A 27,058-nucleotide genomic window follows, 5' to 3' on the forward strand; every position below is an offset into this window, starting at 1 on the left:
GTCTTTCACCTGCTCTGCTCTGGTGAGACCCCACTTGCAGCACTGTGTGCAGTTCTGGTTCTCCAGCACAAGAAGGACATGGAGTTGTTGGAGCCAGTCCAGAGGAGGCCACGAGGATGCTCAGGGGCTGCAGCACCTCTTGTATGGAGACAGGCTGAGAACATTGGGGCTGTCCAGCCTGGAGAAGAGAAGCTGCGTGGAGACCTCGGGGCAGCTTCCAGGGTCTGAAGGGGGCTACAGGGATGCTGGGGAGGGACTCTTCATCAGGGACTGCAGCGACAGGACAAGGGGTGATGGGTTCAGACTGAAACAGGGGGAGTTCAGGTTAGATCTAAGGCAGAAGCTCTTCCCTGTGAGGGTGCTGAGGCGCTGGCACAGGGTGCCCAGAGGAGCTGTGGCTGCCCCATCCCTGGCAGCGTTCAGGTTGCCCAGCATTTGGGTGGCACCACAAATTTGCTCTCAGGCATGTGGCTTTCCCAAGTCTTGCAAGGTTTACTGCCTCAGGAATAAAAAGCCTTGTGTGCTTGTTCAGTGTGGGTCTGTCACCAAGCCCCTAGTATGCTGGATATAAAGGTAGAATTTGCTGATCCTGTCCAGAAAGTGGAGATTGGAAGAATGCATATGAGTACTTGAATGGAAGGATCCGTAACTTTGAGCTCCCTAAGTAGTCTTGCTTGCCTACAAATCTTGAAAGTACCTTATTGCTACTTAAGCATAATTTGGGCAAGGGCTCTTGCTTGAACTGGCAAAAAGCATCTGCATCTGTTCGGAGGAGCTTGAGGCATCTAACTGGTTTTGAGTTGGTTTTTGGTAGTGCAGTGTCATTTATGCTCTGGCAGTGAGAATTCTGACACCGTTTTCTACTCCATTCAAATGTATTCATCAAACGTGGAGTCGTCAGTTTTTGTGTCTACCAGCTTTAAGGAACGGGACTCTGAGAAGCTGCAAGAGCAGTTTAGGACGGTCCACATTGGCAAACAGTACAGTGTAGTAGAGTGGATTTGAGGGATTGCAGTGTTTGGTGCTGAGGACCTGGCATCCACACTATGCACATTTTGAGCAGTTTTATTTCTGGGCTAATTCCAGCCTGCTCCTGTGGACTAAATACTATGGGTACGTTTAACTTCACAGAAATCCAGTCTGTGTGCCACAAGACATCTTTGATGTTGGTTAAAGTGCAGTAGGTAAAGATGCTGGGTGCAGCCCCTTTGAAAACCCATTCCTACCTTGAACTAAAACACTGATCCAGGTGAAGCCTGTTTTCTCCAGTCAGCAGTCTCTTAGCATTCCTAATATACAAGGAGTACTCCATTTCCTTGTGAGATCTCAGGTTCTCTTTCTAACTCTGTTCCAGATCGCATAGTATTGGGAAATAGAAACTTCTCTGTTGTGTGTCTGATAGTCCTGTCTTTCGTTTGTCGGAGTCAAATGTGGTGGGAGGTGTGAGCTCCAGTCTGGACAGATGCTGGGAGCCACAGACCTAGCCTGTTTTTTCCTGTTTTCTATCTATCTGCTAATTCGGTCTGGAATTCATTACATAATATGTTTTTGGTGCATTCTAGTTCTGTTTATGTGCTTTATGATGCAGTGGAACAGTTAACAGCTTAGTTCTTTTATTCTGCTTCATCTAGCTACATTACCAACATAATCTTCTGGAAGAATATATCTCTAAATCAAGCTATTTTCTGGGTATTTGTGGTCCCAGCCATTTTCCAGCTGAAACAGAGTTTTGAAGACTAATTAAGTAGCCTTAAAGCACTTCATCTTTGCCTTAAAATGCTGTTCTTTGATTTCTTTGCAAGTCAAATGGCACAGCATACCTCTGGTTAGCAAAACACATTTATCTTCATTGCAATGCCTGCTTATTTTTTTGGTGTAAAATCACAGAAGAATGGAAAACTAAATGTTAATCGTGCACTCTCTTCATGTGAATCATTAGAGCTTGATCCTTCCTGAGTTGTTCCCACTTTGCCATTTTCTCTGGGACAGCGGTTGTATTAATCTTCTGTTGGTCACTGTTGATTTAGTTCCAAGCGCTCGTGGTATTTCGGTATATCTGGAGGTGTATTTGTTACAACAATTTATCCTGCAGTGAGGGAGGGAACCCAGTGCAGCTTCAGCTGGCAGTGTGTCTGTCATCGTATTAAGGAAAAGAATGCACTCATCAACTGAGGTTATGTATAAACATGTAAAAGTGTGCTCAGATAGTAATGTTCTGTTATTGCAAGATCATTCGGTGTAGTCGGTGGCAGTAGACAAGAATCCCAGAGCTCATCAGTGAAAACAAATACCTGGAAGTGACCGGTTTGAAAGCTTCAGCATTAGTTCTTTCTGGATTCTCTTTAGGTGGTGAGAAGTTAAGAGAAATCGGAGTTCATTAAAGAGGTAATAAAACTTAATGGTGGAATTGTAACATAAAATTACGTGGTAAAGAAGGTGAAAAACTTGATGCCAGTGGTGCACTAGCAAAACCAGACCTTTGCTGGCAGTGTGAATTACAGCACCTAATGGCAGGCAGATAGTTTGGCAATAAAAGGAAAAATACGTTCACATAATGCTTACTAGGAGTATCAAAAATACTACGTTTCTGCCTCTCCATCATGCTTGGCTAATGCATGTTTCTTCCTTCCTGCATTTCGTGTTACTCTGCTGCTTCTTGACCGAGTTCTTTTGAAAACAACTAATTCAGACTTGGAGCTGAATTTCTGTCAGGATTTTTTTGTTGTTTTTTAACGAATTTTGATTTATTGCATTGTAAAGGAAAATATTCTTCAGTACCGTTTTCATGGACCTGCTTTCTGGGACCTGTACATCTCCGTGAGAGTGAAATTGCAGGATGATGTGCAGATGATTGCTTAAATCCTACCCCGTGAATGCAGCTGCCTGTATGTATCAGGCTCTCTTTCTGATGAATAACAAAGACTTAACGTAAGTTCCAGCTGTGGTGCATAGGGGATGTTATATGGAACGTCAGCCCCTACCCCAAGCTTTGAGAATCTTTCAGAGAAAGAGCAGTGGCAGCTGACTTCTCGTGTATCATGTCATCTCCTTTTGTGCCGTCAAGACCTGAAGTGATGACAATGAAGCGTGGCACTGTACAGACAGCTGCTTAGAAGTGCAAGGAAAAGCTGTCTCCTGGAACAGCATCTTACTTTAAATGCGTTCTTTATGTCAGATTTTGCATTCTCCAGTAGTAAAAATCTCAGGAGGATTTTTTCAGTGTCAGTATTGTGTTGGGGATACGGGTCTCCACTGAAGGAGTATTTTTAAGCATCACGAGACTGTTAAGGAGCAATCAGATATTAACTGGCTGTAAAATGCTGTTACTTACAGCAGTGTAAGACATGACTTTTTAGGACCGTTTCCAGCTTGCAGTGAAAGGGAACGTTGCCAAAATGATATGGAAAACAGAAAGCTTTCCTAATGTGTAGGAAACCCCCAAAGATCCACTTAATTCTTTTCCTCAGCAGCAATAACTCCGAGGTGGGGCACAGGTCTCCTTCATTAGCTTGCAGATGTGTGAGGAAGATTCATGGACGCACAGAGGTGGTTCACTTGAAACAGATTCATCCAGAGTGCCCCCGTTGCTCATCCTCTATCACTGAAGCAGAGAAGCAACATATAAAAGTGAACAGTTTTCAGATGAGCATCCAGATTAAAAAGGAACTTGGGTGGATTTTTGGGAATACAAGAGGGAAATAGAGCTACTTGGCTGGATCCAGAGCTTGCTGGATCTGATTTGATGCCAGGCTGCTGGTGAAAGCCAGTGGCTGTTTTTCTCCTGGTGTATAATTGCAGTGGTGCTGGAGTTTCTTTGGTAAAGAACAGCCCTTTCCAAAAGTAGTTCCTGATCAGCAGTTAAATCTTTAGAGATGCTTATGACAGTCTCTTGTTTACTGGTTCACAACTTGATTGACTAATACTGATCCAAGGCAGAAATTGGAACAACCATGTCCTTTAACGTCCAGGCTTGAGCTGTAAGAAGTTGAGAGCATTGAGGGCAGTGTTTTGTGTGTTCAGCACCTACCCTGAAGTTTTGCCCTAGTGCAGGATGCCCAGCCACGAGACTGTCAGGTGTTTTTGGACGTGGGTATTGTGGAGTTTTGCTGAATTTGTGGGTTTATTCGGTGGTCTCTGAGCCTGGCACTGCAGTCTCTCAATTTGCTTTATGTTTGTATGGTTGTCAGCTGCAATCTGTTACCAGTCCTGGAGAGACCGATCTTGGTTCTGGTCTTTAAGATAATTAAACTGAGGAAAACTTAATTAAGATCGCGCTGCATCATTTGGTCTAACCCTTAAAGCTCCGCTACCTGCTTGTTGATGCTGCCTGTGCAAAGAGTGAGCTCTCTGCTGATAACAGCACTTGTTTATTGTGTCATCTCTCTGCCGCCTCTGTAATTCACTGTGTGCCTTCTGGCTTTGGCTCATTGTGGCAGGCATGGGGATTGTTGGTTCCTGTTGAACTCAAAGTCCTGTTTAAAAGAGGGAAGGAGTAGATGAGAGTGTTTCTTCTCAAAGCAGGCATTGGTTAGTGGTTTTTTTCCCCTTTAACATCTTTTTTAACTAATTCTTTGGTGGCATTATAAGAAAAATCATGCAAGGAAAAATGACAGAGGAAATGTTTGACCTTTGTATCAGTATTTTCCTCATATTTGTATTTCAAATGGAAAAAAAGCCACCAAAAATTAAGGATTTTAGTGATTTCTAAAATCACTATGGAGTTTGGATTCGGATTGCATGGCTAGGTTACAGAGAGCACTGTGTATCCCTGACTCACAGTACGGTACAGGTTGAAGGAACCACCCTGCCTCATGTGGTCCAGCCTCCCTGCTCAAGCAGGGTTACCTAGAGCAGGGTACACAGGAACGTGTCCCAGGTGGTTCTTGAGTATCTCCAGGGAAGGAGGCTCCAGAACCAGTCTGGTCACCCTGTTCCAACGCTCTGCCAGCCTCACAGTAAAGGAGCTCTTCCTCGTGTTCATGTGAAGCTTCCTTTGTTTTGGGTTATGCCCGCTGTCGCTCGTCCTGCTGCCTGGCACCGCTGTTCTGACACTAATTACTGTTTAACAGCCAAAAGGAGGTGAACTGGAAGTGATGCTGATTTCAAGATAGAGCCACAGGCACGTCCCCCATCCCGGCATGGCACGCTGCCTGCATTTTATGGTGATAACCTCATTTGGTTTGCCCTCATGTACCCCGCACTCCAACGCAGCATGGCTCTGACGGTTATGATCCTCTCCTACTCAGCACAGCACAGGAAGCAGTGTCAGGCAGTGCATCAGTTCTTACTTCTTTGTCACGTATTCAGAATAAACCTAGCTTTACAGTGTGTCTTCGTTTTGCCTTTACATACTGGGCAGCGTAATCCACGTGCTCTCAGGGCCAGAAATCAGCCTCATGTTTGTCGTGCCAGAGAGGGACCTGCGAGAACACGCTCGCTGGAATTTCCAGATCGTACCCTGCTTTTGGTTTAGAAATATGGTCAAAAGAATACGGTGCTAATTATGCAAAAGGCAGATCAGGAGCTAGCAGGTAGCAGGAGAAGGGAAATACAGGCACGCCGCGTGCTGCTTCCCTGGGTTGAACATTAGCGACAGAAGGGTCACAGGAAAGGCCGTTTAGCTACAACCCTTCTCAATGCCAACATGGTTAAAGGGGCTGACTGACTATCAGGAAGTGCGTTCACAATGGAACCTTATTCTTGGGGCTGATTTGTGAACAAATACTGTTTTATGTAGTGCCAAACTTAAAGGAAGAAAATAGAATGTGTGTGTGCGTGTGTTCTTGGCACATGTTTGCCATCTTTGCAAAGAGGGAGCAAAGGTTGTGGAACAGTGTTTGAATATAACTTATTTATTCCACAGCCTTTAGAAACTGAGGCAGTTAATATCTGGAGTGTGTGAATCACTGCTGTTGAATCTTGACTGTGTTTTGTAAGGTTTTGGCAGCGAGTACCGAAACATGCATTTGCTATTAAATGTTTTGAGAGTCAGGATGAAGTTGCCGTAGCAGATGTTATTGCCAGTCTCGCCATGATCAGTAATACATCTTAATGAGTTCAACTCTTGATGCACGTTATTTTGTTGTTGAATATCAGTTTTACAGTACACAGTAACGTGACGCTTGGCATTGTGTCGATCTCTGTCAATGACATTCCTCACTGGTGTATTTCTGCACTTACAATCTGTGGGAAGTGTAATTGCTGATGGAGGCTCCAGTCCTTAGTCCAGAGGCTAGCCCTGTATTAACAGTGTTGGTCACAGTAATTCCCTATCTCTCTTCCTTTTCCTTGCTCCGGTAAGTACGTAACTGCCACGTGCAAGTCATCCACAAAAGTGGAGTTGAAAAGAAAAAAAGGCAGAGTTTTGGAGAGAAACACGTGCATTTCAGTAATGCTGGGATGCTTTTATTAAGTAGGCTGAGAGGTCCGTTTGTTGCACTATTACTTAAAGCCTGTGGAAAAAGCAGGATTTGGGGGTACCTTAGACTAGCTTAATATGCTGTCTTTGCCTCGCTAATGGAAGCAGTAGACGTGCATTGCTGAAGTGATCAAAATGTTACTAATTTCCTCATGGGAACATGGTGAAACCCCTTCTGTTAACTGCTGGTTTTTATTAAACGGTGTCCTTTATTTTATTGAACAGACTTTGTAATTTTGAACGTAGTAGTCACTTTTGCAAACCCCAAACTGAATGGGAACTTTGCCTTTTTAATTACTAAAAAAATGGTACATTGCAAGTTGGAACGTTGGGATTCTCCGAGTATCTTCTGTCTCTGTGCTGTTGTTCTTGTAGGGAGGTTGTTACTTCTGGGGTTGGAGGGTTTGGTGCAGTGTTTAGTGATCTGTCTTTATCACATCGTCCTGTGTTAGCAAAGATCTGAAATCTTAAGAGTAACAAGACGTCACTTTTGTTTTTAAAAGGACACCTTTGTATGTTTGACAGTGAAAAAAGAGGTTACATCTTTCTGTGGATTTACTGTCTCTTGTCTCTCTGTTGCAGTGCGGTTGGCACGTTCGCTCGAGCATTGGACTGCAGTAGTTCTGTCAGGCAACCTAGTTTACACATGAGCGCAGCCGCTGCTTCCCGAGACATCACACTGGTAGGTGGCTTCTTAAAACCCTACAGCTTCTTTTATATTGGGGAATTCAGCAGTATCCGTGACTGCAGAGTCCTCATCCTCTGGACACCTTCCCAATACCTGCGTGCAAGATGCGTGTGTGTTTCCTGTAAGTTTGTTGGTAGCCATACTGTAAATCACCTTATAGAATCCCAGCCTGGTTTGGGTTGGAAAGGACCTTAAAGCTCATCCAGCTCCAACCCCTGCCACGGGCAGGGACCCCTTCCACTGGAGCAGCTTGCTCCAAGGCCCTGTGTCCAACCTGGCCTTGAGCACTGCCAGGGATGGGGCAGCCACAGCTTCTCTGGGCACCCTGTGCCAGCGCCTCAGCACCCTCCCAGGGAAGAGCTTCTGCCTTAGATCTAACCTGAATCTCTTTAAATAAGTATCTTCCTATGTGATAATAGGCTCAGCAGAGTGCATAGTACACATTGTGTAGGGATTCGTTCAATATAATGATCCATAACGTGATATAGAGTAGGTGGTAATAAAGCTGATTGAAAATTGATTTGATATTTTGTGCTAGATGTATGTGTCAGTACAGTTATAAAGGAGAAGCAATCTGACTTTGTAAGCAACTTTTTGAGGAATAGTTTACTTAAGATACCTTTAGGATGTTTCCTTAGTTTGCTAAAGCATTCACTGTAATGTGAGCACCTACATCTTTTAGAGAAAGTTAAAATACATCTGTTACAGACCAAAGGTTTGTCTCTGTATATTCATATTAGCTGAGGTGACAAGATGTGCCACAGTAATAAAAGGGTGCCAGGAAAACTACGTGAGAACAAAAGGAATTCTGTGGGAACAGATAATATCATGAGGTTAAAAGAAAGGGATTAGAAAAATTGTGGACCATAGGTCCATAAGTGGGTGCTGAGGAGAACAGGGAGAGGTGTGCCATCTAGCCTTCCTAATTCCCAACGTTTGGAGACGCTGGGGAATGAAATGGGAATTGACTTCAGACCGTGGTCAGACTTAGCTACTTCTTTTCTCTTAAGTAACATCCCTTGGCACTGCTTGGCTATGGCTAGGTGGATGGCTGGTTTGATTCCGTGGGGCAATTCTTGTATTCCAGATAATATATATTCAGTAATATCATGAGAAAAATGTTTAATTTCTTACATTTTTCAGTGTACTCAAAGGCTATTAAACAGGAAACTGATTAAGCTGGACTATGGTAGTGCAGGAAAGGCAGTGGCAAAAGGTGATGGCTTCAGTAATACTCAGACCGCTTTCTGTTTCACACTTGCTGATCTGACCAGTGCACTTCTGTGCACATTAAATGTCTAATTTGTCCATCAAAACAGCTCTTTAACATTTTCCATTTTATTAAGTTTTCATTTGATTAAGCATTTATAATAAATCCCACACATTGTGCATCCTTCTTGCTGTATGCAGTGATTAATAGAACAGGTTCGTCCTCATAGGAATTTCTTCTTGTTTAAAAGTACATGTGCAGTGCTGCCAAGAAGGGGATGCATTTAGCGTTCGAGTGTCCTCTGTTTCTGCATTGCACATGATCCATTAAGTTCCATTGCACTTAATGAAAGGCACATCTTACAATGAGGCGCCAGAGAAGCCACCCCAAATGTACTTATTTTGTCTGTCCCCATTTTCCTACCTGCTCAGCTTTTAAAAACCCTTCTCTTCTGCTCTTTGGCAATGTACTTCCAAGTTAAGACAAGACATATTTGTCGTCATAGTAGTTACTCTGTCAGACGTTCCTGTGCTAATTGGGAGCATATTTTGAGCAGCAGTCAGTTACACCACAGGTTCTGGCAAAGTCTGTATCTCATTTGTGCTTTGGAAGGGATGTGGGTGCGTAACACTAAGAAAGTGATCCTGCTTGTATTCTTAATGCAAGGCAGATAACCCTTGCACTGGAAGTGTTCTTAATGGGATTTCTGTACACCACACCTTTCCAGGATTCCTAAATAGTTGTTTCAATTAGAGGTGGCTGTAAACAGGCTGATGTGAAAACCTAAAACGCAGTGAATGTGAAGGCTATAAACATGAGTGAATTCAGGGTGGGTGTACACGTTAAGGAGGTCTTGCAGATGCACAGCAAGTAAGAGGCTGCTTCCATGTATCGTTAGTTTGAAAACATGGGCAAATTAATGAGACAAGGCAGGAAACTAACAGTGCTTTGAGAAGAACCTACTCAAAGACATGAAACAACCCGTGCTTACCTTCTCGGGTGAGAGTAAATGTTCTTTTGCAGTGAGGCAAACAACCGACACTTGCGTTTCTGCCCTTCTCAGAGGCAGTGTTTCACACTGTCATGGAAGTTGATCTCCGAGAAGAGAAAGAAACTGGGAAGACTTCCTGTTTCACATTCCTAAACACCACATAGTGCATACACTGAGAGCTGTTAAAGCAAAGCAGGTTGATGGAATCAGTGCATACACTGACAGTGAGAGCTGTTAAAGCAAAGCAGGTTGATGGAATCCCTTGTTCCTTGTGGTGGGCTTGTTTGGAAGAGACCATGGTACTTTAAGGGTGTAAATCTGGTTTTGGGTGTCTCTTCAAAAGGAAGCGTATGAACAAGCTTTTCCTTTGCATTTCAAATGGCATCTTTATACTGATTTTTGTTAGACTTCAGTATATGTGGCTCCTAAGATAAACATGCTTGAAATATCATTGAATCACAGACTCCACACGCTGCATGCTTTGTTGAGGCAGTTAGCCTGATTTAACTGACTACTAAAACTGCAGCTGGTTTGGGAGCTGTGTTACAGCTCCTTTGCAGCATGCCCTGCTGTCCCCCTTGCTCCCAGCTCCATGCAGTCCTTCCCTAGCTTTTGGTGGAGAGCTTTTTCCTTTTCCTTTTGGACTGGAAATTACCTCTCTCTGTGGCTAATACCTTTCCTGTGGCGGGACCCCTTGTCTGTGCTGGCCAGTATGCTCTGGGCAAGAGTTCTTAAGGAAGGGTGCCTTTTCCTATTTGGGAAAGGCACCCCCAGGTCTTCCCAGCCTCCTGCACCTTAGGTATCGGGTACCCAGTACCTTGTGTATTGCAGTCTTCTCATCCTTAGGTAAAGAAGATTAACGGGGATACTCCAGGACTTTTTGTCTTGGTCTCTAGTAATGTCTTCAGGCTGCTCTTGCTTGTGCTCGTGTTGGCACAGTTTACTGTGGGAATTGGATTGCAGGTGAGGGCTGACAACTCTGCAGAAGGCAAAGAGCTGTTACCACGCGAGCTTGGCAGTGGTCTTCTGTCACAGAGCGGCTAGCTCAGCGAGAACAGTGCTTATCCACAGAGCTCAATCTTCCCTTCAGTAACACCAAAACAGGCTTTGTGGAATCAGGTGTTCATTATAGATGGGAAGAACTGAACATAAGGCAAGAGCCAGATCCTGATTTATTCCCTTCTGTTGTCGTTTCTAAGAAAGCTGCTATCAGTGAATAGATCTGGATTTAGGAGCTGCTTGGAAAAGTGCCCAGTTTTTCCACAAAGGCTGGGATTTAAACAATGGTTTAAACCTTGGTAACACGTACACTGTAAGGGTTCACTCTTGAGGCCTGGGTTACTCCTTGCCTGAATGATAAGCAATAAATCAGTGATTCCATTGTACATTTTTTAACCTGAAGTTAACGGATTTTAGATGTGTTAGTTATTTCCATATTAGAATACTTCATTTTAAGAACTGCTTTTTCTCAAGGCTGTTGAATTTGAATTGAGCTATAAGGAAGATGACATATTGCAGGATAATAGTGACATTGCTTCTTGCAGACAAAACAGTTCAAGAACCTCGTGCCTGATAAACTTTCAAACAGGTGTATGGAAAGCTGGAGAAAGACTTAAGCCACTCTTAGATGGCAAAAGACAAGGAGAATTCATTACTTGCAGTACATTTGTATGCAGAAGCTCCTCTGGAAATGCTCTGCAAGTGCTATACTGACACATAACACAAGAGTGTTCCTTCCTTGAAAGGTTTGGGGTGCCCCCTCTCATAAGATGAGTTTAGGGCTGCGTGAGAGTTGGCGTGCTACGAGTTACAGCTCATCACTGTCATGGGACACATTCACACGCATCATTGCACTTCATACCTCTAATACCTCCTTCAGCACAACAGTTTAAGTGATGGGGTCTTCTGGGACGCTGAGTCAGAAAGGCTGCTTCTGTGTTGCTCATTTTCCCTGGGGCCAGATTTGTGATGTAGTTGCTTAGTATTCATATTCCCCAGCGTAGGTTTGCGATGCAAGCGTTCAGGGTTACCTGTAAAGGGAAGGATGCTATAACTTGGTTTTGATTTTCCTCTTTTGTAGCAGAAAGTGTGTTAACCAGAGGCACCTCATTCGCCCATCTCTGACAACTGAGTTTAGTAAGGGACAAAAATCTTGCTCTTTTTTCAGTATGATAATAATGAAAACAATAAATGGCTTCCTTTGCCAGCACTGAGAATATCGAGCACATAGATGCCCAGGAGTGGTTCAGCTGCTGTTTAGAACTTGGGTTAATTGAAAATAGCTCCTCAGTCAATATATGCCACGGTCTCTATCGAGTTACTTGGAACCAATTGCTACCAACTAAAGATCCTGTAGAAGTGCTTGCAGGAACTAATAAAGTGAGGATATTTTTAGTAAACATTTTGTTAAGACACTTCCTTTCCCAGATTACCGAATAAACAAGGTACCTCCCTTATGTTCCATAGCAGACAGCCTGTGATAGGAAGACAGAATCTGAATTCAGCAGTAATTGAGACTTTTTGCATGGCTTATAGGAAATAATGCATTGACTTTGCATTAAGTGAAATGGACTACTGTCTGTTTAAACGTGGGTTTTGTTCTTGCCTCCATGCTAGTTTCATGCAATGGATACACTGCATAAACACAACTATGATTTGAGCAGTGCCATCAGTGTCCTAGTGCCACTTGGAGGACCTGTCTTGTGTCGAGATGAGATGGAAGAGTGGTCAGCATCAGAAGCTAGTTTATTTGAAGAGGCATTGGAAAAGTATGGCAAGGACTTCAATGACATTCGACAAGACTTTGTAAGTACTTAAGTAGTACTCTTTTCTGTTGCTGTGTTTTCGCATGGGTGAGCATAGCTGCTCTCTGTAGGTCTGGAAGATCAGCTACAGGAGGGAGAAGTCTGTGCAGCTGATACATGTAATTAACATCTGTTTTTATCCGAGTGAAAATCAGTGTGCTTTCTTGTTCAGTGCCATTCTTTGGAAGGATAACCCGTTTAATGGTTTAATACCAGGTAGGATGTCGTGTGCCGACGTGCTTCATGAGGACTTCTCCGAGGGTTTCATAAGCATCTGAACAAGTTCCATCAACTTTTCAGAACTTCAGCACAATTTCCACTGCAAGTCAGTAGCAGCACCGTGGCTGACTCCCCTCAGTGGTTTTGGGAAGCTGGGTTTTCCTTCTGTGATTAGCAGAGAGAAGTTTATATTCGGATAGCTTTTGAAAGTGCACTACAGGGAGTTATTTGACTTACGAGGTGTTTTGGTCCTTCTGAAAAATAAAGGAAATGTTTTCCATTAGGCTTTAACTACACTGGCTTTGGTACTGGAGGGCAGCAGAGCTTTCATTCGCTGAGCTCTAACGCAGAGTAATTAAACTAAATTGATTCTAACACTTTGCTGGAGTTGTTAGTAGTAGTTTGCAAAGTTCTTGTAGAGCTGCTTTCTGTCAAGGGAAAAGACTTCCTCTGTTGTACTGAGTTCAAGTTGGGCTTTGTAAGAAGGTTAGGATTTGAGCTAAAGGAATCCCTTACGTAAGAGTGAAGGCAGTTGAAACATTTCCACCACAATCTCATTCTGCTTGACTCTGAGAGCTCGGATCTATTTTTTCTTTGCAGAGGTTATTAATAGGCTTTGTGAGGGGAAAATGATGCAGTATGGTAAATGTAGAAGGCCTTCCATGAGTGTGGGACAGCGGGATGAGGCTTGGCACTGAGCTAAGCTGTCTTCCTTTCACTTCCACAGTTCTGAAATGAACCAGATAATGGAGCGATGGTGGGAAGGGAAGGCTATTGTTTTTCTGAAGAGCTGACATTTTAACAGGTGTATTATATCTGCGTGCTTCATTTTGAGGTTCCCAAGGGAGAAAATGTTCATTGCATTCATCACATCAGGTTGAAAATTGTATCACGGATGAAACAGCTCTGCTAAGTTCAAGAGAATGTGATCAGAAAAGAATATTTGATGGAGTTTTAGACCTGAAATCTTGATGTAAAATGCAGTTCCTTATTATTGCTCGTACAGAGGAATGGTCCTCAGCTGTAATTGTGCAGTAGTCCAGTAGCTGTGTCTTCTAGCTAAATCATAGACTCAGCTAGGTTGGGAAAGACCTGTAAGATCATTGAGTCAAAACAGTAGATGTTTCCTAATACATAGTATTTGGCTTTTCAAAAGCGTGTAATTGAGGTTTTATTGTCTGTGTACAAGTTGAGTCCTAACGCTATTTGTGACCAAGTATACCCAAGCCTTGTCTCTGGTATTCACCTTGTATTATTCTGTGTATAATTGCTGTGTTACACAGCATGGAATTCTGGCATATGCAGACATTAATACAGTGGAGTAATGTGTTGCAGGAATTGCTTATGTGTTTGCCATGTTCAGATGCTAGGTATGAATGAGCCTACCAGAAGCCATGTAAAAATGTTCAGATTTTATCTCGGGTAGGTACCTTCTCTCGTTCACTGAATCTTCCTTCCCAAAACACAGGTCTCTTTCCATGCCCTCCTCCCAAAGGGAGCCGTGCACACATCTAGAGGTAGGGTTGCGCAGCCTACTCAGGGCATGTTAATGATGAGTCAGAGTGCAGCAGCAATGGATGGGAGGCTCTAAGTACAGCCTCATTTAATTAACACGGGTAGGTAGTCTGTCCTTGGTCACTTCTTTTGCCGTGGGAAAAGTGGCATATCATTTTTAAAACATCGTTAGGAGAGCATCTATTCTACATATCAATTTCTGTGGTATTGATAACTTGGTGCACACAGTCTTGATTTATTGCTGTGTAATTTGAAATCTTTCAGTTATTAATACTTGTGTAATCTTGGGATATCTTCATTTCTCTAGAGTAAAATTACTGTGTTCTCACTTGCTGTGTAGCATTCTAAAACTATAGGCATTTGAAAACAAATATTTGGGTTTAAGTGATCCTCTGAAATAGTCCTTCGCGACTTAGGTTACAGGTATATGAAAAGTTTCTGCAGCGTGAGGTAGGTATAAATATGTAGGACTTAAGCAGTGATTTGCCACCAGACTACATTTATCTGTAATCTTCCCTCTCTTCAGTGGCTCGTCATTGAAAAGTGAGTACTGTTAACACGTGTTACAAGAGCATGGACAAAGGCACTAATGCACTGGTAGTGTGTGTGTGTGAACTTGTCCGGGTCTCCACGTAGGATCTGATGATAAAATTAGACCCTGTGGTGCCTGAGGTCAAACTGGAACCTAAGCAGTCGTGCAGTGGTGCCGCATCACGGGCAAGATTGTCATGTTGTGTAGCAGGAAGTGGTTGGTAGCAGCTTTCTGAAGCACAGGGGTTATGTAGTGCCTGCTCAAGTCATTCTGTGCCACAGGAGTTGCCTTTGCTGAATCAGGCTGGGTTTGCAAGGCACGGCAGCAGTTGCAGTCTTTGTACGATATCCTAAAGGGCAGGTTTATTTGCTTTTCCAGCAGTTAGTAAGGAAGGATTGGCACTGTTTGGCATTCGATGTGCAGCCCAAACATTAAGCTATAAACATGAAGTATTAGTAAGCAAACAATTATTATAAATTAAATGGCATGAAGGAGTTTACCTTTGTTTTAATAGACAGGAGAAGCTCATTTGTTATCCAGTCACCAGTCTTGCCTTTGAACAGTCATTTCATCAACTGTTGACTCATCAGCTGTTACAGCAGCTCATCTGTTGAGGTTCTGCTGTCTTTAAGACCCTGTGTGACTCCTAATCAACCTAAACTTCTTAAGTTAATTAAATTGACTTGATGTACTGTAATTACCTCACAGCGCAGGGGAGTACAGTGGAAGAAGCCTGAATATTTTATGTTCTCCAATTATAACTGTTTTCCTCACGTAAGAGACAGCTTTTGTGCTTGTTAGTTCTTAGGATTCCGCAATCAAGTTTTCACAAACATCTACCTGTTAGATCTCAGATACAGCAGGAAGGACCTTGGGAATCAGACTTGAACCGTTTGTAGAAGACAGGAGCAGCTGCTTTCCAGCTTGAGACAATGGTGGAAACATGCCTTAAAGTTAACATGTTCATTTAGAGATACCGCATAAATCCAGGGTTTTCCTGCTGCTCTGATTTCAGTGGCCTGTGTTTACCCTGGAGAAACTGCAGGAACTGAAAATTCCCCTCTCCCTGTTTCTTTTACTGCTGACACCTCTTTGCTAATTTCCTCCTGCAGTCGGTGTTTGATAGACTCTGGTAATGAGAGTGCATTGTTGTATGGCTGCTCACAGCTTCTCTGGCTCTTCACAGAATTGTTGTGCTGTCATTGATGTGTGCAGGTAAATAGAATATACGGGATAACCAAATTGAGTGTGTCAGACAGGTTTTCCAGGTCGGGAGTCTGAGTGTAAAAGGATTATCGGTTATGCAGTACAAGCACCTTAATTTTCTCTTCATTTAATCGTGGATGCCTGCTGAATGAGCACAGTGGTGTCACAAGCATAGTTAAAGCAGATTTAAGTAGTTTCTAGAGAAATGACAAAGGTAATCTGCAGCATAAATGTGTTAATAGGTGCTCAGGAAGGAAAACAAATATGGAGATGCTGAAATGTACTTGTTAGCAATGGCAAGTAGTTGTGGTTTCATCTGGATGCCACAAAGATTATGGGCCTAGAGACTGAGAAGCAGCTCATCCGTCACCTCGTACCAAACACGTTTCTGTCGCTAGCCTTTGCTTGGGTAGACTTCTCTTAAGGCATAATTAAAGGATTTCAGTAAAGCAAACCATGTTGCTGTTTATTGAAACATCAACTTATGCACTTGTTAAACTACAACTTCTTAATTAAGTGCAGATGCACACACCGTTGGTACACTGCCCAAGGAAGCGTCCATAGCTGAGTCTGGACCTGAATCCCAGCTCCTGAAAGGCAGAGGTGGGAGCCAGGCTCGGTTCCTCTAAGTGTTCACAAGCAAGCAGTGGGGAAAACTGGCTGTGAGCTCCTGCACAGAGGGAGAGGCAGCTTGATAGGTGTCCTCCGTTGGTTCAGGAACCTGTTCTTTTGGCTCCAGACATGCAGAAAGCCCCAGAGGGGAGTGAGTAAGGTTGGCAAGATGTTTCCACACCTCTGTTTTCTGGGACTCCCTAAAAATATCACGCTTATTTCTAGAAAGCAGAGAATATCGGTGTTAATGCATGCCTCTAGGACGTACCGTGTTGCGTGTTGCCAGGTGATGGAAAATATCTCAGTGAAACACCTCTTGTCAGAGCCACTCTTGTTGCTCAAGGTAACGTTTGTCCCTAGCATCCTTTTGTTCTTGTTTAGTGGTTGAGAGTATTTGGATGGAGGTTTATGCCAAACTAGTGGCATTGGCTGGATTTGAAAAACCTGTGAACTGAGTGCAGTAACCATTGTATTTTGCCACATTATCCTGAGACTCGAACACGGTCTTGTCAGGATGAGCTGTGTTAGCCCTGATGTTGTTCTCCATCTGATACACTTGATAATAGACACACTACCTTCTGTGTTTCCTGATGGAAGTCTGGGTTCTGCTGTGATCATTGTGCTTAACCTTATGGCTTAAACAGAACAGATTACAGTTGGGTTTGGATGTGTGATATTGTTGTAATTCTTCGTCCCTGTTAACTATAAGGAAAGGTTGTATATTATAGTAGTTGTACATATTCACTTGCCTATGGGTTTTAATGCAGTTATTGGATACATTGACATTTTGGTGGTTGTGTATCGCCTCTGCTTGATTTTAACGTGTTAGTAAGATGTGCACTTGCAGTTTCTTGGAACCACTTTAATTTGTAACCAATGTTTTTCAGCTCCCTTGGAAGTCGCTGACAAGCATCATTGAGTATTATTATATGTGGAAAACCACTGACAGATACGTGCAGCAGGTAATTTAATGACTATTTCAGCATGAACCAGTCTGCCACAATCCTAACGGGAACATGTTAAAGCATAAAAATCTGTGTTCTTGTGGGAGGCCTACAGTAATACTTTAGGCTCTAGACAGATGGTTTTGTGCTCTTCCCAGGGCACATTGTCAAATCCTCTGTTACATCACAAAGCTGGGGTGGGGTTTTAAAGCTATTTGTATTGTGTGCTGCTTTGCAGCAATAAGATTGGGCTGAACTGGGCTGGACCTGTCTGAGCCTGGCTGGACAAGTCTAACATGGGCTGAACTGGGATAAACTTGTCTGGAGGAGGCTAAATGGGCTGGCCTTAAGTGGGCTAAACTGGGCTGGACAGAGCTGGGCGAATCTGTGCTAAAGTGAGCTGGGCTGGGCTGAGCTAAACTGGGCTGAACTGTTGTTGGCTGGGCTTAGTTGGGCTGGACTGGTCTAAACTGGGCTGGAGTGCTCTGAATTGGCCCAAACTAGGCTTAACTGGACTAAAAGAGGCTGGGCTGGGCTGGACTGGGCTAAACTGGGCTGGAGTGGTCTGAATTGGCCCAAACTAGGCTTAACTGGGCTAAAAGAGGCTTGGCTGGGCTGTACTGGGCTGAAGTGGGCTGAACGGGGCCGAAGTGGGCCAAACCGGGCTGAACTGGGCTAAAGTGGTCCAAACTGTGCTGGGTTGGGCTATATTGGTCTGAACTGGGCTAAGCCGGACTTAACGGGGCTGAACTGGGGTAAGCCAGTCTGAACTGGGCTGAACTATGCTAAACGGTGCTGTACGTGGCTGGTCTAAACTGTGTTTTCCCAGATGGCAGGAGAATACTCTTTGGAACTCAGATTTGCTAGCATTTAAGTTTGTAGCTGCTTTACTTGCTGCATAACAGTGGTGATGTTGAAAATGAATCCTGGGCTCTAATGATTGCAGCTGTACTGTTAGCTGCATCTTTGGAAGTGCTCCAGATCTTGTTCCAGTGTGCCAGAAGGATGATTGCTTCAGGTTGTTCTGGTTTATTTGGAGGTCACAGAAAGTAAGGGAGAAAGGCTTTTACTACATGGTGACTATCCCTGGGACCTTTAGTGCTGTGCATAATGCCAATAAAAGAGAATGTGCTGTTCAGAAAGGGATGGTTTTTTCTGGGTTTATTTCCAGTCCTTTCACTTCTTTTGTGCTGTTAATCTTGATCCTAGAAAGGTGTCACCAGAGAGTTTAGCAGTGCTGAGTGTTGGCTCTTAAGGATTTGGGAGGGGATGATAGTGAAGGATGAGGTGAGAAGATTCTATTGATACTGAAAGCATGGAGTAAGGATAAATTGAGGTGCAAATTGACTGGTGTTGACACTCTTAGGTTGCTCAGAGGCTGATCTTGTTTCCTGGAGTTGCTCTGGAGGGGCTGGTGAAAGACTAAGACTCCCTTCCTGAAGCTCTCTAGGGCTTTCTTAGTAGTCTGTTGTTACAGGGATCAAGGTGTGTGATGGGTTTTTAGCCTCACATACGAGAAAAACACATACATTTATGGTTATCTACGTCTTGAGTGTGCTTCCAAATGCCTGTGTTTTACTTGTAACTCAGTAAACTTCAAACAGCTGAACTTGGAACACGGCAGTACACCACAGGACTGAACGCTTTAGACATGTACTTTCAAACTGGGCTAAGCTGGGCTGAACTGTTGTGGACTGGGCTAAACTGGGCTGAACTGGGCTTAACTGGGCTAGACTGGTCTTGACAGATCTGAATTGGGCTAAAGTAGTCTGTGCTGGGCTAAACCGGGCTGGACTGGGTTAAATTGGGCTTAAGTGTGCTAAACTGGTCTGGACAGATCTGAATTGGGCTAAAGTAGGCTGAACTGGGCTAAATTTGGCTTGGCTGGGCTGTGTTAAGTTGGGATTAACTGTGCTAAACTGGTCTGGACAGATCTGAATTGGGCTCAAGTAGGCTGAACTGGGCTAAACCAGGCTATGCTGGGCTAAACTGGGCTGGGCTGGTCTAAATTGGGATTAAGTGTGCTAAACTGGTCTGGACAGATCTGAATTAGGCTAAAGTAGGCTGAATTGGGCTAAGTGGGCTGTGGTGGGCTAAACTGGGCTGGACTGGGTTAAATTGGGCTTAAGTGTGCTAAACTGGTCTGGACAGATCTGAATTGGGCTAAACTAGGCTGTGCTGGGCTAAACTGGGCTGGACTGGTGTAAATTGGGATTAACTGCTAAACTGGTCTGGACAGATCTGAATTAGGCTGAACTGAGCTAAAGTGGGCTGTGCTGGGCTAAACTGGGATGTGCTGGTCTAAATTGGGTTTAAGTGTGCTAAACTGGTCTGGACAGATCTGAATTGGGCTCAAGTAGGCTGAACTGGGCTAAACCAGGCTGTGCTGGGCTAAACTGGGCTCCACAGGGCTAAGGTGTGCTGGACTGGTCTGAATTGGGCTAAACCCAGCTGAACTGTGCTAAATTGGTGTGGACAGGGCAAGGCAAAGGGAAATAAGATGTGTTAATGTTCTCAGAGCTGAACCTGGCTGGCTAGCAAAACTAATTCAGGCCTTGGGTGTCACTGCTGGTGATGTAGCACTTAGAGTGACCACTCCATGATATATTATGAGCAAGGCCAGGTGGTGAATTCCACTGAATCTGGTGTTCTCTGTATGATATTCAATGCTAAAAGGCTTTTCAACAGGAGAAGGGAAGAACCTCCATACACTTTACCTGTTTCCATTCTCTGATTCTCAACAGGCAGAGGTTTAATCCCAGAGATCGCAGCTCTTTGTTGATGGTTTTGTTTCTGCATCCTTTCTTCTCCTCCAGTTGATGTGTCAGTGTGGATTCGAGCTGTAAGGTTCTCTTTTGCTTTTAGAGAGCAATGTTTAACCACAGTTTTAATGCAAAAAAAATAGAGCGTTTACTGAAAGGGCGTTGTGTGATTGTTTCATAGGAGGCAGTATATCATTTGCTTCTGCGTAAATAAAGGAGGAAAGCACTTGCCAAAACTGCATTCCTTACAAGCCCCATGCCAGTCCTAGAAGTGTGCTGAAATGTAATTAATGTGTATAGTCATCATTTCTCACTGACACAGCTTCTTACAAATGCCTTTACATTTTGACAGTGCTTCAAGGCCTCTCTCCCCATTTCTTTCTCTTTATGGAGTTCGTCACGTTGCTCTGATGGTCTTGATAGGTGTGCAGGGAGATTTATTCATCCTCTTGTAGAACGGGTGAATAAATTCATGCAGTGGAGCACGTTACCTCCTGGCCTGCAGTCTCAGGTGCTTTTTCTCTTGGAAAACAGAGAAAAAGGAGAGTGTTGTGGAAAGCCCGTGGTCTGAAGCTTTCCTCTTAAGTGGGAAGAGTTCATTCACCGCTGAGACCTCTTCTGCTGGGGCTGTGAAATGTTCTCCCATTGAAAACTCGGTTTATGAGGCTCGGTGCGTGGTGCTGCTGCTCCTTCTCCTGTAGAAGCTGACCGAGGCAGAGCGTATCAGGTTTAGGATGTTGCCATGGGCCTGTTGAAGGTAGTACAATGATGCTGAGCCTGGTGCTGGGGAAGGACTGCAACTGCACTGAATGTGGAAGTTGCTTCTGCAGCACTGGGCACAGCGAGGCACCTGTGAACAGCAGAAACCTGGATGCAGAAGGGCTCTTGTCCTGCGTGCGAGGTGGCATACACAGACTGCTTAGGAGTTTGTTTGCCATGGATTGCTCCTCAAAGCTGAAGTGTTTATAAATGTGGGAGTTACGGTGATGGATGAGACAGAGGCAGCTTTCGGCAGTGGGAAAGAGATGCTGCTTCCATGGGGAGGCTTAACTGGGGCTGTGCAACCAGGAAAGCTGGAACCTGCCCCTCGCGGCTCAGGCAAGAGCCTCCGGGAGCAGAGTCCTTTGCTGATGGCTTTTCTCAAGGTGGGAAATCCCTTCCTGGATTGTGAACCTTGCAGAGGTTGGGTCTCAGCCAATAAAGAGAGTAGCAGAGGCGAGAACTGACTGTTGTAGGAGAAATGGAGGACTCACTTTTAGACACCTGATAAAGAAAGAAAGGGGGGATCTTGAGAGGCAGGCAGGTACTGGTAAGAATTACTACTGGATATCAATGTCCCTCCTTTTTTTCCCCCAACTCTGTAATAAAGCTGTAATAAAACTTGTTTGAACTCCTTTTCTCCCCTCCTTTTTTTCTTTTTTTTTTTAAGCAAGTGAGCAGAATTAATGTCTTGAGTTTGGGAAGAACAGGGAAACAGTGGGTTTTCCTTCATCTTTTATATACAGGTAACCAGTGGGCATCTGAGCTCCAGATGTATTGTGCCCATTGCTGAAATACTTGTCTCAGTTGCTTGTGTAATATAATGGTGATAACTAGAACTCAGCATTATGGAAGTTAGCAGTATTACTTGAGGGCAATCTGCATTGAATTTGTTGCAAGTATGAAGAAAGTAGTAATTTAGGAAACTCACAGACGATCTTGATGATAGCGTAGCTGTCCTGCTGCTGCTGTTCTGAGCTACAGTTTTAATGGCACTGAAAGGAAGCAGATGTTTAGTTATTTCTAGCAGTCAGTGGTCTTGACTGTTCCTCTTCCTTCTGCTGCTTGTAAAATACTAGCCTCAGGTCAGACGTAGCACACAAGATGCATTGAGTTACACGGCTGGTGAGGAGCTCGGAGTGTGCACTTTCATGCATTTATTTCCTACTTCTTGTGCAATTAAGGTTGGCCACAACGTTTAGGTAGGTGTAATCGGCGTCCACTGTAATTGCTTGGTTGACGGTCTGGTTGTTGTATGTGAGGCCTGGGAGTTTCCATGGGGAGGACAGTGTATTGCAATTTCAGGCTAACAATAAAACCAGGGAACTCGTTTTGCAGGGGTTTCGTCTTGCTGAGTCCTGCGCTTGCTCTGGAGGCTCTTGTGGAATCGCAAATCAGAAGTAGTTTCGGGACGGGTTGTGTGCACTGTTCTGAAATCTTGTGTTTGAATGTAATGAACTATTTTAATGTGTTGGTTTTTCAACTAGAAACGCCTGAAAGCGGCTGAAGCAGAGAGCAAGTTGAAACAAGTGTACATCCCCACCTAGTGAGTATAACAATAAAGTCTTCTTGTTGAAGGTTGTGCAGGTAGAATGGAAACAATAACGTGCAGTTACGTGCATGGTGTTTTCTTGTCGTCTTTTTAATGGTTACTTTCTTAGTATTTGTTGCACGCAAGCAATATATAGAGATATAATCAGAAAATCACAAGCTCTTTCCACAAGTGGAACCTTTGTACTTCACTGAGCCCTTTGTCATGGACCTGCAAACTGCCTGCTCTGGAATGGTGAGAAGTTTCACAAGGGCGATCAAGTGCTGTGAGGGCTGTCACATGCAAGAAGGGCCTTACCATTCAGAAAGCAGGTTTTCCAGAACAGTTGCTTTCCAATCCCTGTAGCACAATACCTCCTGTTTGTGTAAATGCAGTATTTCAGCATAGAAGCAGTTGTTAATGTAGTTACATCAAGTAAAGTGAGATACTTTCCCCTCTGAGTTTTATCTAGCTGATACAATCTGTTCTTCAGCTAGGAACAAGAGATGTTCTGGCTGTGAATTAAAGGTAGCTAGCACACAGCCCCAAGTGTTTTATCTTCGACCAAAGTCTTGTCAATGAAATCTGTTTTCCTCTGAGGGGGTTTTTAGACTTAAACTCCTTGCTATACCTGCTTTTGTTAACATGTACTTCACAGAAACACGATATGATGTCTCTTTCATATTCATAATTTCCTCAAGATTATGAGAAGAGACAGGGTTACAGGTGATGTTCTGTCAGGCTTCCTGTGGGTACATTCAGCTTACATATATGTGAATTTCCCATTGTTAGGAGTGTTTGTATTGTGGGATGATGCTAGAATACCAAATGAGAGACACTCTTTGTTTTTCAGTGACTTGTATAAATTGCATGCAATAGAACTTCATTTCCATATTGCATGCAGACATTTCTCTCATAAACAGACTTAATAACACAAACAGCAGACTATTAAATTCATTCTTTTAGTCTCATCTCTGGAGAAATGTGCGTTTGGAAGCTCAGGTCTCTAATGGATGATGCCGTTCAAAAACGGCTGAAACCTCTGGTAGTGAGTGTTCCCTCATTCCCTCGGGGAAGCGGCTGCTTTGGGAGCACTGAAAGATGCTCACTCCTTACAGAATGCTTTTTCAGTTTAATTTCCTTGGCCCATGTGGGCAGTTCAGGGCTTCTGCCGGGATGTTCTCCGGAGGGACTGGGAGATGTAATCACGTCTCGATCCCTTCTCTTGTACCCGGAGCCCCCAGTACTTGATAAAAGGGCATCTGGAAATTGTGTCTCTCACTGAATGCAGTGAAAAAGGAGAAGGTAGGAGGCAGACTTACAGGCGTTTGGAGCAGAGAGTTGATACACCAAAGGTTTCTTCGGGTAGTCATTGTAGCTAATCTGGAACACATTTTATGCTGCCAAAGTAATGAATGATTTGGGGGGTATCAGTGTATCCAGCCCTGCATTGTTTTGTCAGAGGGGTGGCTAACACCCACAAAGCTGGAGTTTGGGATTACTGTACTTAACCTAGTGAGGAACACACTGATTCTCTCTGAATTAACTGGCCTGTAAAGCCCTTCTTCACTGAAGTATTAGTAGGTTAAATAATACAATATAACCAAAAGAAGAGGGGGAAAAAAAGGCAAATCCAGTTCTTCTGCCTCTCTGAAAGTAATTTAGGACAGAACCCAGACAGAACAGCCTGATGTTATGCAGGTGAGCTTTGCATTCACATTTACTACAGCTGGTGGAAGTATGTGCTTCTGCTTGAAATAGGAGGCAGCAATAATCTCATGCTGTCTTCTGGGATTGGACAGCCTTGTAGTATTGCAGGCAGTGCTGCTTCTCTTAGTTGTTCCACTTAACCCAATAACCATCCAGCCTCACCTTGTAAAGCCTCGTCTCTTGCCTGGGCCCCTGGGCTGTGTCAGGTTTTGTTGATGCTTGACCTGACATTGGAGTTTTCACTAGCTTGCCAAGTAGCTCTGACCACGGGAGAGCATTTCAGAAAGATCTATGAGTTTGAGTATCAAAGCAGCTCTTCACGTAGCAAGGCTCTGACGGTGCTGAAAATGCAAGAGGAATATAGAGACCAGCCTTGTGGTTTAGAGCCGGGTTCTACAGATGTTGTCACCAGGCATCAGAATTCCAGGACTAGGTTGGTTGGTTTCATGTTGGCTAAAAGGTTGGTGAAATCCATTTTATTCTTTTGTATTTAAAGCAACAAACCAAATCCTAATCAAATATCCAGCAACAATGGGAAACCTGCTGCAGTCAATGGAGCAATGGGAGCCTCTTACCAGGCACAGGCCTCGCTAATAGGTCGGGCTTGTGAAAGCTGCTATAGTAAGTAAAGTTTTCTTTCTTTCTTCTTTTATTTTAGTAATTCAGGGGGTTTGGCTAATATTAATCTGCACTGGTTCTGACTTTGCATGCTACAGAGGGTGACTTTCATTGACTTCTGTAGCAGAAATAAGTTAGAGTCGCTTTCAGGATGGTGATGAAATGTTAACATTCAAATGCACTTTTATGATCTGTTCCTTTTTTAGCAATTCAGAAAGCACGGAAAGATGGAGCAGTAGAATGTGATGGCCCTGATAGGTTATTCCTTTCCCTTCAGAATATTGGATTCAGTGTTAATTCTGATTCTTCTTCAAGGCTCAGGGGTTTTGAGTTGGTTTGGGGGGGGGTGTTGGTGTTGTGTGTCCCCCCATTGTTGTTGGGAGGTAGGGGTGTGTTGAGTTCTTCCTACTATTTGGTGTGTTTCTGATGGTCCCTGTTGGACTCCTTGAAACAGCAGCCTTCTGCATAGGTTGTATGAGAGGAGATATTAAAAACTCCAGAAGGAATGGAAAAGCTTTCACGTACCCTTGCTGTATGGTACTGTGGCTGCCTGTCCTCAAATACCAGCTAAATTAAAATGGTTGTTTTTCAAATCACGTTTTTGTAAAGAAGAGTTTTCTTGTGGAAGATTACCAGAAGAAAAGGAAAAAGGTTAAATTACTGTCTCTGCAGAGTCTTCACACGAGATAAAGGTACATCTTCCATAGCACTTCAGCAGATGTGCTTTTCCTTTTCATATGGGGACCTTGATTTATAAGTACTCACTTTACATGACTTGAGCAACAAAGCAGATCTTAACTAACCCTAGTAAGTAACAAGCAGCATAATAAACCTGCGTAAGATCAGAAATAGAGGATTTATAGGACTTTTCTTGGTAGTCTGCCGGAAGAAGATGTCTTCCTGGCAACATAAAGTCCTTGGTTCAGAATTAAATAGGGAAGCACTTTCGAAATGTCCATTTGCAGTTGACTTCTGGGGTGCTTTTGTAAAACATAACTCAAAATTCAAGTTCTTACTTCCTCCGTGTCAAATGTATTAAATACCTATGTTAAAATGCTTTTCTAATGCCATATATTGTGGCCATATAAACCCATCTGTTGCATCGTTTGGATTTAGTATGTTGACTGCAGCGGGGCACCACTTTACCTGTGCTGTTTTCTTCTCCTTAGCTCCACAGTCTCACCAGTGGTATTCTTGGGGTCCTCCGAATATGCAGTGTAGGTTGTGTGCATCTTGCTGGATTTATTGGAAGAAATATGGCGGCCTGAAAATGCCCACACAGACAGATGATGATAAACTGTCTTCCAGCCAGCCTACAGAGGTAGGATTGCGGACATAAATGTTCCTAAAACAATAATGCGGGGTTTTCACACGACTGCTGTGATTTGAATATTTAATGGTATGAATTTTTTATGTATGTGTTCAACTTTGGTATTACAAAGCTCAATTCCTTAATCCTTCTCCTGTCTTTAATTTTCCTTGTCTTTATTTGACTGTTAGATCAACAAACATCCATTTCATGCATTTTTTTGGTGGACAGATGTCATCTTGTCAGTCAGATGGTGTGCACCCTGTAAAATGCCATCTAGAATGGCATTGTATATCCACCCACAATAGAATCACAGAGTGGTTTGGGTTGGAAAGGACCTTAAGATCCTCCAGTTCCAACCCCTGCCACGGGCAGGGATGTCCCACACTAGAGCAGCTTGCTCCAAGCCCCTGTGTCCAACCTGGCCTTGAGCATTGCCAGGGATGGGGCAGCCACAGCTTCTCTGGGCACCCTGTGCCAGCGCCTCAGCACCCTCACAGGGAAGAGCTTCTGCCTCAGATCTAACCTGAACTTGCCCTGTTTCAGTCTGAACCCATCACCCCTTGTCCTGTCTCTGCAGTCCCTGATGAGGAGTCCCTCTCCAGCATCCTTGTAAAAAAGAGGGTTTTTTTTACAGCTTCATACATAAGCTCAATTTTTTTGCACAGTGCTTCCCATGCTGAACCCAGGACAGTTATACATGCTTATACACACTGTGTGTGTATGTTCAGCCCTGTGAATTGATCCAAATTGTGTAATCGTTTGAAGCTGCAGTTCTCATGTGTGCGTGACCGTTTTCTGTTCGGTGTTCTTGCAGGACTCCCATGTTAGGACTCACCTGTCCCGGCAGGCCACGCAGGGGACTCCAGTTCGTAACACTGGGAGCCCAAAGTCTGCAGTGAAAACACGTCAAGCTTTCTTCCTTCACACAACGTGTTGGACAAAACTGGCCCGTCAGGTCTGCAAAAACACCCTGCGGCTGCGGCAGGCAGCGAGACGCCCCTTTGTCCCTATTAACTGTGCTGCCATTAAGGCAGAATGTAAGATGTTTTTTTAACTCTTAGTTCTGTGTGCTGTGCTTCCCACCCATTTTATTTTTGTCTTTTAATTTTATTTTCTTTTTCAATAAACATTTCTGTCTGTGCACTTTTTGCTTTTCATTTTTCTTTTTTTCGTTTGTCACCAGTACGTTGAATCAAGCCTGGCTGCCTCCAACAGATTTCAGGCTGG

General features: G+C 43.8%; 1 protein-coding gene across 6 annotated transcripts in view; it reads left to right on the forward strand.

The window, feature by feature from the left end:
* Positions 1 to 27,058, forward strand: part of MTA3 (metastasis associated 1 family member 3) — a 122,868-nt gene that overhangs the window by 50,551 nt on the left and 45,259 nt on the right. For all 6 annotated transcript variants that reach the window (XM_062620928.1, XM_062620929.1, XM_062620931.1 and 3 more), the window contains exons 8-14: positions 7,001 to 7,100; positions 11,924 to 12,112; positions 17,083 to 17,157; positions 22,148 to 22,206; positions 24,398 to 24,522; positions 25,689 to 25,840; positions 26,646 to 26,868. In XM_062620928.1, coding sequence (XP_062476912.1) covers positions 7,001 to 7,100; positions 11,924 to 12,112; positions 17,083 to 17,157; positions 22,148 to 22,206; positions 24,398 to 24,522; positions 25,689 to 25,840; positions 26,646 to 26,868 — 923 coding nt within the window. The remainder of the gene's footprint in view (positions 1 to 7,000; positions 7,101 to 11,923; positions 12,113 to 17,082; positions 17,158 to 22,147; positions 22,207 to 24,397; positions 24,523 to 25,688; positions 25,841 to 26,645; positions 26,869 to 27,058) is intronic.

Source organism: Pezoporus occidentalis, unplaced genomic scaffold (genome assembly GCF_034315485.1).
Source record: "Pezoporus occidentalis ecotype Australia unplaced genomic scaffold, CSIRO_AGI_Poc_V1 ctg225, whole genome shotgun sequence".
Lineage (NCBI taxonomy): Eukaryota > Metazoa > Chordata > Aves > Psittaciformes > Psittacidae > Pezoporus > Pezoporus occidentalis.